At 36.9% G+C, this 14303-nt stretch overlaps 1 protein-coding gene across 1 annotated transcript in view; it reads right to left on the reverse strand.

Moving 5' to 3' along the window:
• Positions 1-14303, reverse strand: part of LOC120625067 (neuropeptides capa receptor-like) — a 64286-nt gene that overhangs the window by 29464 nt on the left and 20519 nt on the right. Inside the window, exon 3 of the mRNA XM_039891979.1 lies at positions 8754-8953. Within this exon, the coding sequence (XP_039747913.1) occupies positions 8754-8953 (200 nt within the window). The remainder of the gene's footprint in view (positions 1-8753; positions 8954-14303) is intronic.

Here is a 14303-nt window from a genome sequence, read left to right on the forward strand (position 1 = left end):
TTAGGTTGAACCAAGCCAAACTGCGTTCTGAGGAGTACATCCATTTACGTGATGCAGTTAATACTGAAGGAAATGCAGCTAATATTGGTCGATTAACTATTCTGCCGGCGACATACATTGGTAGTCCACGTCATATGCATGAATATGCACAAGATGCAATGACATATGTTCGTCATTACGGTCGGCCCGATCTCTTTATTACTTTTACCTGTAATCCAAAATGGATAGAAATTACTCAATTGCTGCTTCCCGGACAAACATCAAGTGATAGACACGACATCACAGCACGTATATTCAGGCAAAAAATTCGGTCCCTGATGAACTTTATTGTTAAACAACGCGTCTTTGGAGATACTCGATGCTGGATGTATTCAATCGAATGGCAAAAGCGAGGCCTGCCGCACGCACACATTCTTATTTGGTTAGTGGAAAGAATTCAGCCTGACCAAATAGATGATATCATATGTGCTGAGATTCCTGATTATGAAGTCGATCCAGACCTACATGATGTTGTTACTACTAATATGATTCATGGACCGTGTGGTGCCATCAATCCCCAATCACCTTGCATGGTCGATGGAAAGTGCTCTAAACGATATCCACGGAAATTAACGGCGGAGACTGTCACTGGCAATGATGGTTATCCGCTGTATCGGCGTCGATCACCAGATGACAACGGTCGAACTGTCACAACGAAAGTGAAAAGAATGGATTTCGTTGTCGACAACAGTTGGATTGTTCCATATTCGCCACTTATTTCTAAATCGTTCAAGACACATTGCAACGTTGAATACTGCAATTCAGTTAAGTCCATAAAATATATTTGCAAATATGTCACGAAAGGCAGTGATATGGCGGTTTTTGGATTGCAATCCTCGAATACCAACGATGAAATTTCACGCTATCAAGTTGGTCGTTATGTGAACTGTAATGAAGCGATTTGGCGTATATTCGCATTTCCCATTCACGAACGTCATCCTACTGTTACGCATTTGGCGGTGCATCTGGAGAATGGTCAACGAGTATATTTCACGGCTTCGAATGCTACGCAACGTGCTGAAACACCTCCAGCAACTACATTGACCAGTTTTTTTGCAATCTGCCAAAGCGATCAGTTTGCACGAACTTTGCTTTACTCGGAGATGCCACGTTATTATACTTGGAATGCTTCATCGAAGAATTTTCAAAGACGGAAGCAAGGCGATGCGGTTCCTGGGTATCCAGATGTGCGTTCTACTGATGCTCTTGGTCGTATGTATACAGTTCATCCAAAGAATAATGAATGTTTCTATTTGCGGTTGTTGCTGGTAAATGTGCGTGGGCCAACGTCATTTGAGTCACTACGAACTGTTAATGGTGTAATATTCCCAACATATCGTGCTGCATGTGAAGAATTGAAGTTATTAGAAAACGATAGTCATTGGGATACGACAATCGCTGAAGCCATTATCTGTGCATCTCCAAGTCAGATACGCACATTATTCGCTATCATAATTTCGACATGTTTTCCATCAAACCCATGTAACCTGTGGCACAAATACAAGGATAATATGTCAGAAGATATTTTACATCAAATTCGTGTCAGTTCCAGAAATCACGATATTGAGATGAATGAGGAGATACATAATCGTGCTTTACTCTTGATCGAAGATATGTGTTACCTCATGTGCGGTAATTTATTAATCAGGTTAGGAATGCCAGCACCATATCGTGAAATGAATGACGCATTTAATCGAGAATTGGAACGGGAACGTGAATATGATCACCAGGAATTAGATTTAGTAGTTCAAACGAATGTACCCCTGTTGAATTACCAACAAAAGAAAGTTTATGATACTTTAATGAAGGCAATCGATGATGAAAATGGTGGTTTATATTTCCTAGATGCCCCTGGTGGAACTGGCAAGACATTCCTCATGTCATTAGTTTTAGCAACTGTTCGGGCGAGATCTAACATAGCGGTTGCAGTTGCTTCTTCTGGAATAGCAGCCACATTGTTAGAAGGATGCCGTACGGCTCATTCAGCATTCAAATTACCGTTAAATCTTCAAACTATTGAAGAACCAACGTGTAATATTGCAAAACACTCAGCAATGGCCAAAGTTTTAGCGGTATCGAAAATCATCATCTGGGACGAATGCACAATGGCGCATAAACGTGCATTAGAAGCACTTAACCGAACATTAAAAGATTTACGCAATGACTCGAGATGTTTTGGAGGAGCAATGATTTTACTTTCTGGTGATTTCCGCCAAATACTGCCAGTAATTCCAAGATCTACGGCTGCCGACGAAATAAACGCTTGCCTCAAATCGTCAAATCTATGGCGCCATGTGAAGAAACTGCAACTGACAACAAACATGAGAGTTGCATTGCTTAATGATACATCTGCTGAAGATTTCTCGGAGCAATTGCTGACTATCGGTAATGGTCAAGTACCTGTCGATGAATCGAGCGGATTAATATCATTTCCAAATAATTTCTGTAATTTTGTCTCATCAAAAGACGAACTTATCAACAATGTATTTCCAGAAATTATTTCTAACTACAAAAATTATGAATGGATGAGTGAGCGAGCAATTTTAGCGGCTAAGAATAAAGATGTAGATGACCTAAACAACATAATTCAAAATAAGATCATTGGAACAATGCATTCATTCAAATCTATTGACTGCGTCACAAATGAAGATGAAGCCACCAACTATCCAATTGAATTTTTAAACTCTTTGGACGTGCCTGGCTTACCACCGCACAATTTACGCCTAAAGGTTGGCTCCGTAGTAATCATGCTTCGAAACATAAAACAAACAAAACTGTGCAACGGTACGCGTTTGGTGGTTAGAAAATTGATGAACAATGTAATTTACGCTACGATAATGATAGGAAAATTCAAAGGTGAGCAAGTTCTCATTCCGAGGATACCGATGATCCCAACCGATATGCCGTTTGAATTTAAAAGACTTCAATTTCCGATACGTCTTGCATTTGCCATGACCATCAACAAATCACAAGGCCAATCCTTAAAAGTTTGTGGTTTAAATCTAGAACATTCATGTTTTTCCCATGGTCAATTATACGTGGCATGTTCACGGGTCGGAAGACCATCTGCGTTGTTTGTTTTTGCGCCTGATAATAAAACAAAAAATGTCGTGTATCACAAGGTACTTAAATGAAGAGCAACCTATGTACTAAAATACAGAAATAATTATGAATGATTGATGTAGAAATTTAATTTTTTTTGTATTTTTTCCAATAAAAAAAAAATCTGCTTATTTATTGACATTAAGGCGGAACAAAGTTCGCCGGGTCAGCTAGTTTATTATACTTTAATATCTATGTCATCTATATTTGTATTTTCTCTTAATTTATTTTGTGTATTAGTATGTAGAATATTGTTAATATTGAAATATATAGTTTATTTTTAGTAGTCATCATGTAGTATATTGTACCTGTATTTGACTTTTACCACAATAAAATCATCTTACTCACATCATGAGGTGGCTTCAAGCTCTTATAAAGGCTCTTATATAGATAAGCTTTCCTATTCACACTTTATATATACGAGTGTATGTTTAAAATCACACTTTGTGGTACATATTTTATAAACTTAAAATGTATATAATAATTATTGGGACCGACAGGATTTGAAATAAGGCTTAAATCTTAGCTCCGAAATTTTTTATATGCATTTTCAGTTTATAACATTGATGATTCCTCCAAGTGTAGGTAAAAACACTGATAAATATATGGTACATAAATAATTAATAAACAAGCGCGCTAGCCAATTGTTATGGAGACCTATCAGGCATGCAGGTTTCCTCACGATGTTTTCCTTCAACGAAAAAACAAGTAATACTTTAATTGATTAAATTAAAAACATATATAACTTCTGAAAGTTAAAGATACGTGCCGGGGATCGAACTCGATGCCAAAGGCAGCCATCTTCTGTGGCGGCCATCTTCTGTGGCGATCCACAGAAGATTCATTAATACGAACATCCGACGATGGAGCACATAAACCAACGCGGGCCAGCGTTCTGTTTATACCACGCGTTGCCCATCGACCTTTTTGATCTCCCTGAGCGGGCTGTCACATGGTTGGAGAATCTGAACATTGACTGTAATTTTTTAATTTGTAGATAATATAAATAATTTGAACCATTTATTCTTAGAAAATGCCATACGACAAAATAATTAAATAAATAGCATGGCGTGGTTGTCTGTGTTATAAAATAAAATAAATAAATATGCTACCACAACACACACATTGCCATCTAGCCCCAATGTGCTTACATTATATAGCTTGTGTTATGGGTACTAAGATGACTGCTGAATATTTTTATAACAAACTAGTTGTACCCTGCCACGCTTCGCTGTGGCACATTGTGATTGAATGGTTGAGAAAAATAGATAGAAACAATCCTTGAGGTGTATTATATATCGTGCTAAAATTTCAGCTCGATCGGTGCAGAATTTCTGGAGTTTTTGAAGCGTACACAAACCAACATAACATTTTTATATATATATATATACATAAAGAATTATAATCTATATACATAAAAGAGAAAGTGTGTGGGTATGTTATATAGGCTCCGAAACGGCTGGACAGATTTCAATTAAACTTTCAGGGAATCTCCGGATTGACCTGGCGACTAATCGTGTAAAGTTTGGTGAAGATCGGAACACTCCTATTTTTGAACTGTTAAACTGTCAAATACAGCTTTTATTTACTATGATGATAGAAGAGAATGAATACGGAGAGAAATAAATGATTTAATATATTATGAGACTTAAATTAAAAATTTTATGATGTAAGTTTATTGTTTAAATAAAATACAGCAAAATCTAGCCCGGCGAAGCAGGCTGGGTACGCTAGTATATATATAAACATCCAGACACTGAAAAACATTCATGTTCATCGCACAAACATTTTCCAGTGTGTATATTTCGACTATGGTAATTACAGGCACAGGTTGTTTGGCGTGTTACGTGCATGTCCTGTGAACTGTCCCTTTGTTTATAGGCGATAGTTTCCCACTCACCATCACGTGGGTCATCTGCTTTGCCCGTCTATAATTATTAACTTAACGAATTTTCGATTATTAAAATACAAATGAATTAAAAAAATCTAAAAGTAAAATTAGTAATTTTTCATTAGTGTTGATTGATTCTATCGAACTCGACTACCCAGCCTGCGTGAAATTGACAAAGTTTGCCTACTTTCAGAAACTTTGCCAAAAACGGTTATTATAATATCGCACCTAATTTCAGAAGTTCACAAAACTTAACAACTTAATCTTTGCTTAACTTGATTAAAGTAAACGACTAGAAAGCGTTTCATCACCATTTAATCTACACACGACACACGGTGAAAAGCAGAAAATTAAAAAATCCTACTCTAATACTAACTTTAGGGTAGGCAGTGCTTTTGTACATGTATGAAGTGCACACCCCTGCGACCCACCGTTGGTTGCTTGACAACAGCTGGGCCGATTTTAATGCATTACAACTTACAAGTTATTTTATCCAACTCATCCTATGTTGGCAATATTCAAGATTGTAATGCCATAGAGTGTGGGGAACATTTCGTTACCTAATACAAATTATTAAAAGTGTCCTCAACATATTTACAATCCAGCGGAGTGAGTTGGCTAATATGCAATTTAATTTTAACCTTGACTTTATCTTAGAAGTTTGGGATAATACTAAGAGATTGTCCGTTTTCACTAAAAACGAGTGAGGCAACGCCTAAATAAGTCACGCCTATCAATAGTTATTAAATAAAAATTCACCAATAGTTATAACCTATTAGATTATTATTATGAAACGTTTTTTTTTATATAGACATCGCCTAAAGCATTAGGTATAGGATTTAGGTGGTGACTAGGTATTGTGGAAACGGCCTTTTTGATAATATTCACTGTCACTTTTTTCGTTTCTTCACCGTAGAACTTCACTAAACCATAACTATTCACTATTCACTTACTAAAAAGACGTTGTCCTTTTTGGTCTTCTTGCTAACTTAGTTACACCGAGCAGCTAGATTGGCTCGACGTTGAGGTGATGCTGAAGCCGATCTAACGGTCTATAGATTACAGAAATAAAAAAGCAAAGCAGGTGGTTGGCTATCCCACCTCATGGTTAGTCCGAAATAGTTCTTTTTTTTTCATTGACATTAGCTTTCCAGTGTAACTTGTCACCATGCGTGATTCAAAGGTATTTAGCTGTATCAACATAAGGAATTTTTAAACCATTAATGAATGCAGAAGGGCACTCTGTTTGATTAGTAAATTTTATATGCACTGGCTTAGATTCATTTAGCTTCATCCGCCATTTATTGGGCCATTCATATATCTTATTAATGCTGTTTGTACTTTATCCACAGTCTCTTCATGTGTTTTTCCCACATCCATAATGTGTCATTAAAGGTGTACCGTATTTTTGGAATACCGTAGGTGTATAAAAGGTATAGGAACGGACCTACAACACTACCTTGTGGAACTCCAGCTTATATATTTAAGTTTATAGTAAGCCTCTTCATGCCTTACCTTGAACGCTCTATTTTAACATCTTTTTTGGTAATGTTAATACAACAATGGATCTACATTAACGTTGGTAGCACGAGTGTTATTTGTGTAACGTGACCAAACTGCACGACATACACGATATAACATTACAATAGTCGTTTCCGCATGGCCGCCACTTCCACTCTAAGCCACTAATTGGATGGATGTCTTGTGGAGCAGGTGTTGTGCGGAATAATCTGAACATGCTATATTATTTTATACGGCCAGCGATTTCGTTCCTGATACCCTGATACAACCTCTTATATTACACGATTTGTTTCATTTAACTCCTTATTTTATCTACGAAAATGCTTACTGTTAATTGTTGTTTTGTTGTATTTTATTCCAACTATTTTCAAATTAGATTAATCTAACTCACTTAAAAAAAATAGAACTTAGCAGATACAAATACTCTTAAAGGAACCTTCCAACAAATGGATTTTCATATAATCTTCCAACCACGTTTACAGGCCCGTTCAAAAGTGGGTAGCCTAATGCGCCTTTGAGAACTTTGTGCTCTTAGCAATGCAGTTTCTTTAAAGCAAGTGTTTTTTAGGTTAAAAGACATTTATTCTCAAAAGAAATAGTTTCAGTTTTTTTCCGTTTAATGCTAAAAATCCTTGTATATAATAAAATAAATATACTACGACAATACATCGTTATCTAGCCCCTTAGTAAGCGTACCTTGTATTATGCGGACTAAGATAGAATATACGGATAAACAACCAGACACGGAAAAACTTTCATGTTCATCATACATACATTTTCCAGTTGTGGGAATCTAAGCCACTCGGCCGTCAATATCGAACTCGGTCCCTTAAAAGGGAGGCTGGAATCTTAGCTATCACCGCTTAAATCTATCATCTACCGTCAGATGTTTTATAAAATTGAGTAGGTAGCATTCTTTCAGGTATGATAATTGATAATAATGTGGTTTGTTGAACACTAGCTATTGCCTGCGTTCTCTGTTTTTAGGTTTTTTTAAATCCCAAAGGTATCGTTTGTTTCCCTGGATTAATTTACTTATAATTATTATTTACTAATTAATTGATTAGCCTATTTTTCTCAAATCATCAACTAGATTAGTTGCTCAATTAGGGCGTAAGGAAAGGACAAACAAACAAGCACACCTTCGCATTTATAATACTAGTAAGGGTTTTCCTTTACATTTATTAAAGTGACTCCTAGTAGAGTACCTAGAGTGACTGCCATAAAGGGCCATGATGTTATGTTTCACCTCAAACTAACTTTTCATAACTTTCTACGCTCGCTCCTGGAACATCTATCTGGGTATTGTGTATTTTTTTGCGTTATTTCAAACTGCCACACAAATAACTTCTACGAGTTCGTAGCAAATTGGAAACCTGCGCTCGTATATAGCATTCCTATGAAATAGCCTATGCTTTGATATAAAATACAATTTTGAAATACCTATCCTGCAAACGAAATAATAATAAATATACTACGACAATATATACTTCGCCATCTAGCCCCAAAATAAGCGTTGCTTACGTTATGGGTGCTAAGTTGACTGATGAATATTTTTTTAATAAATAATATACATAATTACTTATAATATACCCAGTAGATGACTGATGAAAATTGTTATGAATAATATACATAAATACTTCTAAAATACACATGCACATTTTCCACAATCATTTTCCAGTAATGGGAATCGAACCCAAAGCTTTGGACTCTGAAAGCAGATTATTGCTCAAAATTTTTCACTATCTTGTCTTGACATTGAGTAATCCGTGCTGGATCTGCCATATCGCGTACATAGTGGGTACTAAGCCGACTGTTGACGGAGTCCCCTTCTTCACCAACCTATCACCCACTACAGGGTAATGGTCTACTCTCAGAATGAGTAGAGCTTAGGCCGCAGTCCACCATGCTGGCCAAGTGCGGACCTCGTACGCCCATGAAAATATTATGAACAACTTTCAGGCATGCAGGTTTTCCAACGACTTTTTACTTCACTAATAAAGCATGTGGCATCTATTTGCTTAAATTAAAACAAAGCCGGACATCGCTTCGAGTCTCTGCGACATATTTGCAGATGAAAATTCTAAGTTATTACTATTAACCGTAGCGTCGTTATGCAGCAGGTGGCACATGGCAGAGCACCTACCGCTTTAAAGCGAGCTCCACTACACTGTGGAAGCAGATGATACGGATGTGTTACCAGGTGGGTACTCGTGGTAGTTGACGGTGGTGTAGTGCGCGAAGGGCGAGGCGGCGAGCAGGGACAACGCCCACAGAGCGAGCACGATGCGGAGCGCGCGTCGCAGCCCCGCCATGGCGTAGATGTGCAGCGGGTGGCAGATGGCCAGGTAGCGCTCCAGTGTGAATGCCACTATCGTCAGCACCGAAACGTAGGACGCCCTGTGTTACAAAAAATTCAAATTCAAATTCATTTATTTCAAGTAGGCCTACTTTATAAGCACTTTTGAAACGTCAAGTATGCATGTTTGTGTGACTCTACCACCGGTTCGGAAAGCAGATTCTACCGAGAAGAGCCGGCAAGAAACTCAGTAGTTGCTCTTTTCCAACATCAACATTTACAATCATTTTGCTATCTTGCGGGAGATGAGAGCGAGGCTGGCTGCTTCCATTCTACCTTGTCATTGAGGAATTCATCAAATGTATAGTAACCTCGCTGTACTAGATGCGTTTTTACACATTTTTTAAATGTATGCATTGGTAGGTCAAGAATTTCCTTAGGAATCATGTTGTAAAAGCGTATACTCAACCCCACAAAGGAGTTCTGCACCTTTCGCAGACGATATGCAGATATCACTAATTTATGACCGTTTCTGGTAAGTCGATTGTTAATTTCAGCTTTTGATTTATAAAGAGTAATATTTTGCCTCACAAAGACTATATTATTATAAATGTATTGCGAAGCTACTGTAAGAATACCTATTTGTTTAAATTTTTCACGAAGCGATTCGCGTGATCCAAGTTTATATATTGATCGTACGGCTCTTTTCTGTAGTATAAATATACTTTCAATATATGCAGCTTTTCCCCACAGCAAGATCCCATAGGACATAATACTGTGAAAGTATGCGAAATAAACAAGCCTAGCTGTTTCAACATCGGTAAGCTGTCTAATTTTCCTGATTGCATATGCAGCTGAGCTGAGTTTACTCGCTAGGCTTTCTATATGGGTACCCCACTGTAGCTTACAATCTAAGGTCACTCCTAGAAAAACAGTGGAGTTTTCTATTTCAAGTGTTTCTCCATTTATTATGATGTTTTTATTTACGTTAGGCAAAACAAATTCCAAACACTTGGTTTTTTTTGCATTTAAAAGTAAGTTATTAACAGTAAACCAGTCTGACACATGTGACAAAGCACGGTTTACGTCGTCAAAATTATCTTTGTTTCTATCAGTCTTAAAAATGATGATGTATCATCTGCGAACAGTACAATCTCACAAGTGCCCCTGACATGGTGTGGCAGATCATTTATATACACCAGAAACAATAAGGGACCCAAAATTGAGCCTTGTGGGACACCCATTAAGGCAGATGATCCCTTAGACTTTATGTCTTTTACGCATACCCTTTGAACTCTATCACTTAGATAAGAGGCAATTAAATTGAGTGCAACGTTTTTGATGCCATAGTGGCTTAGTTTTAATAACAACGTTTTGTGTTCAACGCAATCGAATGCTTTGGACAGATCACAGAAAACACCAATGGCATTCTGCGAACGTTCCCAGGCATCGTAAATATGCTTTATGAGTCTTGCGCCTGCATCCGTTGTACTACGACCTTTAGTGAAGCCGTACTGCTCCGGATGAAGTAAGTTATTTACATTAAAATGATTTAAAAGTTGATAAAGTATAATTTTTTCAAAGACCTTACTAAGAGTTGGCAAGATTGAAATAGGCCTGTAATTGTTAAGGTCATTTTTATGACCGGATTTAAAAAGGGGTATTAATTTACTACATTTCATTAGGTTCGGAAAAATACCCATATCAACACATTCATTAAAAATTACGGCTAGATAAGGGGCAATAACGTCAATAATGTTAGAAATGACCATCACCGACATACCCCACAGATCACCGGTTTTTTTCAACTTTAATAACCTGAAATTCTTTACAATATCTATTGCAGATATATGTTTAAAATTAAATAAAACATTGCACTCTTTAACATTATCTCTCAATATACGCTGAGCTGCTATTGGTGAAGAGCTTAGAGAATCTGTTAACAAAATGGGAACATTCTGAAAGAAGTTTTCGAAAGTATTAGCAACCTCCCTGTCGGACGTCACTTTATTGTTATCAACAATAAGTTCAAAATCCACATCACGAGATTTAGTTTTTCCTGACTCGTAATTAACTATTTTCCAGGTTGTTTGTATTTTGTTATCAGATTTCATTATACTATATTTAATGTGTAGCGATTTCGCATTAGTGCAAACATTCTTAAATATTTTAGAGTATTTTTTTACGTGTTCTACGAAAGTTGGAGTATGATTAAATTGTTTTTCATCATACAGCTCATACAACTTCTCCCTACTTTTATATATACCTACAGTAGCCCAGTCACTAAATTTTAATTTATTACTGACATTGATGTGCTTAAAGTTGAATACTCTATTAAATTCGTTGTTCGTTTGACGTTACAAAAAACAATGTCAAGTATTCCGTCAAAATCACGTGTTCTAGAGCGACTAATCAAAATAGGAGCAGCTAATACAATAACACTCTGCTTATTTCAGCAAGTAAGCATCAGGTGATACAAAATACCCCAATGTCTATTTATTACTAAAATTAAGCTTAATTTGTTATACTCAGCGAAAAGCAGTGTCTTAAACAATTCGACATCTCCTGTGGCTACTCCAGTTTCGGAGCAAAACGTGCGTAGAGGGTACATTGCCGAAGATCTGTTTGGTGTGGAGTATAAGGATTGAAGAAATTATAAATTAAACCATACAGATTAGCAAATTAAGCTTAATTTTCATCATATATCATGGATTTCCGCAAAGTAACGCCTGCTTCTATCCAATACCCAATATCGACGTCAATCGGTTAAAATTATGAGAATGATGATATGTCTTATACGTAGTGTTACGATGTTCATTTCTAGAATGACATATTTTGGATGTTTCTGAAGTTCAAGAAAGTAAATAAAAAAAACAGATAGGATAAGATTGGATAGCAATTAGCATAAAGGAAAGACCGATGTATTTCATGGAAGAAGCATTTAAATATGCAGTGACATTAAACAATATAATATATTTAAAATGTGAAGAATACAATAAAAAAGTTTGTGTGTTTTTTGCAAAAATATAGTAAAAGATCTGGTATGTAACGTATAGGAACATTGTTTCATCCAGATATTACAATGAATGCAGACGAGGACGAGGACGCGGGCAGAATAAGCTGAAACGGCTACTGCGAATGGACACGCCCTACAATATTATTCAGCACTAATTAACATAGCTTAATTGTATAACTTATGGCCCAAGTGACAATATCCGATGGGAAATCGCTTCAACGCATTCAAATGTGATGCGATTGTGTGTTAATTCGACGGGACATGTGACGGCTGAGCCACGTGTAGCCTCGCTATACCTGTGGGAAGGATATGTTCGAGGGCTCTGTAGGCAAACGATGAAACATTGTAATCTAGTCATTTCTGACCACCTTTTAATATTATCATCTAATAACTGTCAGTTTTATCAATTCTTCGAGCTTTGGCGCACCAGTGAAAATAAAATCGAAATAAACTATGTATAATAATAAGATAGCAGCGGTGATAGCGCAGTGGGTAGGAGCTCGAATTTACTTTCGAGTTCGAATCCCAGCACGCACTCCTAACTTTTCTAAGTTACTAGCTGACCCCAGCGCCATCTGTCGGGCTGATTTGTGAACCTAAACCATCCAGGGTACCACCCAAACGCATACCGAAAAATTCATTGAAATCGGTCCGGCCGTCTAGGAGGAGTTCAGTGACATACACACGCACACAAGAAATATATATATAAAGATATGCATTTCAAGTAAATAAAAAATATTACTCGCTTCGACGGTGAAGGAAACCATCATCGTCGAAGCAAGTGATAAAACAAACCTGCATGCCTGAGAGTTCTACTTAATGTTCTCAAAGGTATGTGGACTCCACCAATCCGAACTGGGCTAACGTACTTATCCCCTTTTTAATGTCTTCCATTTCATTTTCATTTCATATCATTGACGTTATGTTAAGTAACAATCCAGTAATAATATAAGATGGAGGCTGGCTTGATTAATAGGGGTATGGCAGTTATATTAAGCATCTAATCGGTTTCTATTAGTCGCGGGGAGGCACGTAGGTTGGTGGCCAAGGCCGAAGTTTTACATGAGACATCCAACGTCACAAACCTAATACATTAAATTTTAATCAACTTTAAATATTATTGAAACTAGCCATACCTAAACAATAAGAGGACGAACTTCCAATGAAACGTTGTAATTACTAAAGAGCAGACTTTTCGAGGAGCTGATGTCAATTCTATTCAACACAAATCTCTTAGACGAAGCCGGCATATTATCATAAAATAGAGCTATTCTCTTTCATAGTGAAAAGTACAACATTAGCTTTAGGAATGTCCATTTAGTTTACAGAAACATATGTAGGTACACATTGAATTTATGAAAAAATACAAATCTTGAGCTACGACTTGTGTCAGTAGTGTATTAAATACATTTATAAAGCCAGTAGTGCTATTTTAGTTGGACTGACATCTCCGATTCCGGAATTCTCCGAAAACTATATTGAAAGTTCTAATAATAGTAAATTCAATATATAATAAACTAAACTTTCAACTAATTTTAATTAATATTCATATACCAACTGGTAGAATGTATATGGATATTATTTAATATCATAAAAACTCAATGTACCTACTTTCTTTGTAAATAAATTGTTATTATTATTATGAATGCTAGCTAGATATTTCAGCTACTGAATTAATGTCACCAAGATACAAAAAACTACATGGCACGGAATATGATAAAATAAATATGTCTTACTTTACAAGCCCCGTTATAGTGAGTTGAATGGCCCCCCGCGTAGCTAACTAAATAATGATCTAACTCGTCTCTACTTGAATTTCTGTCTTCTTTTAAAAGTATATATGACGTTTCTGACACAGTCTGGTATAGGCTTTATGGATGTGAGCAGAGATCATGTACAGAAATAAAACTCAATGTGAACAAGGTCGCGGTAAACAGCTAGTGTCACTCAGGTTTACAGTTCACTGGACGTAAAGGTCTAGCCGTCAATACGTCAGGGGCTTGTCTTCGCAAAAAATTCACTATCGGCCGACGGAAACCCAGCCAACCAGACAGTTAATGAGAAAACTTGCACCCAAAAAATGTCCAAGATAGCCTACTTTAATCCAGAAAATCCTATATCACTTGTCTGTCACGTCGACTACCTCGTCGGTCTCGTGGTAAGCATGTTTTACAGCGGATGTAAGTCTCTGGTAGTAACCAGTTGCGTATTTTAAGATTCAGTACCCTGGGCCAGTATGATTGGCCGCTTCATAAATTAAATAAACAAAGTAAAAATAATATCCAACGGTTCCTGGATTTAGGAACTGGTGATAGCGCATTGGGTAGGAGCTCATTGGAGCTCGACTTCACTTTTCGGGGGCCGATTTCGTATCCCAGCTCGCACCTCTAACTGTTCTAAGTTACGAGTACGTGCGTTTTTTTTAAGTAATTAAA

The sequence above is a fragment of the Pararge aegeria genome, chromosome 7 (assembly GCF_905163445.1).
Source record: "Pararge aegeria chromosome 7, ilParAegt1.1, whole genome shotgun sequence".
NCBI classification, from domain to species: domain Eukaryota; kingdom Metazoa; phylum Arthropoda; class Insecta; order Lepidoptera; family Nymphalidae; genus Pararge; species Pararge aegeria.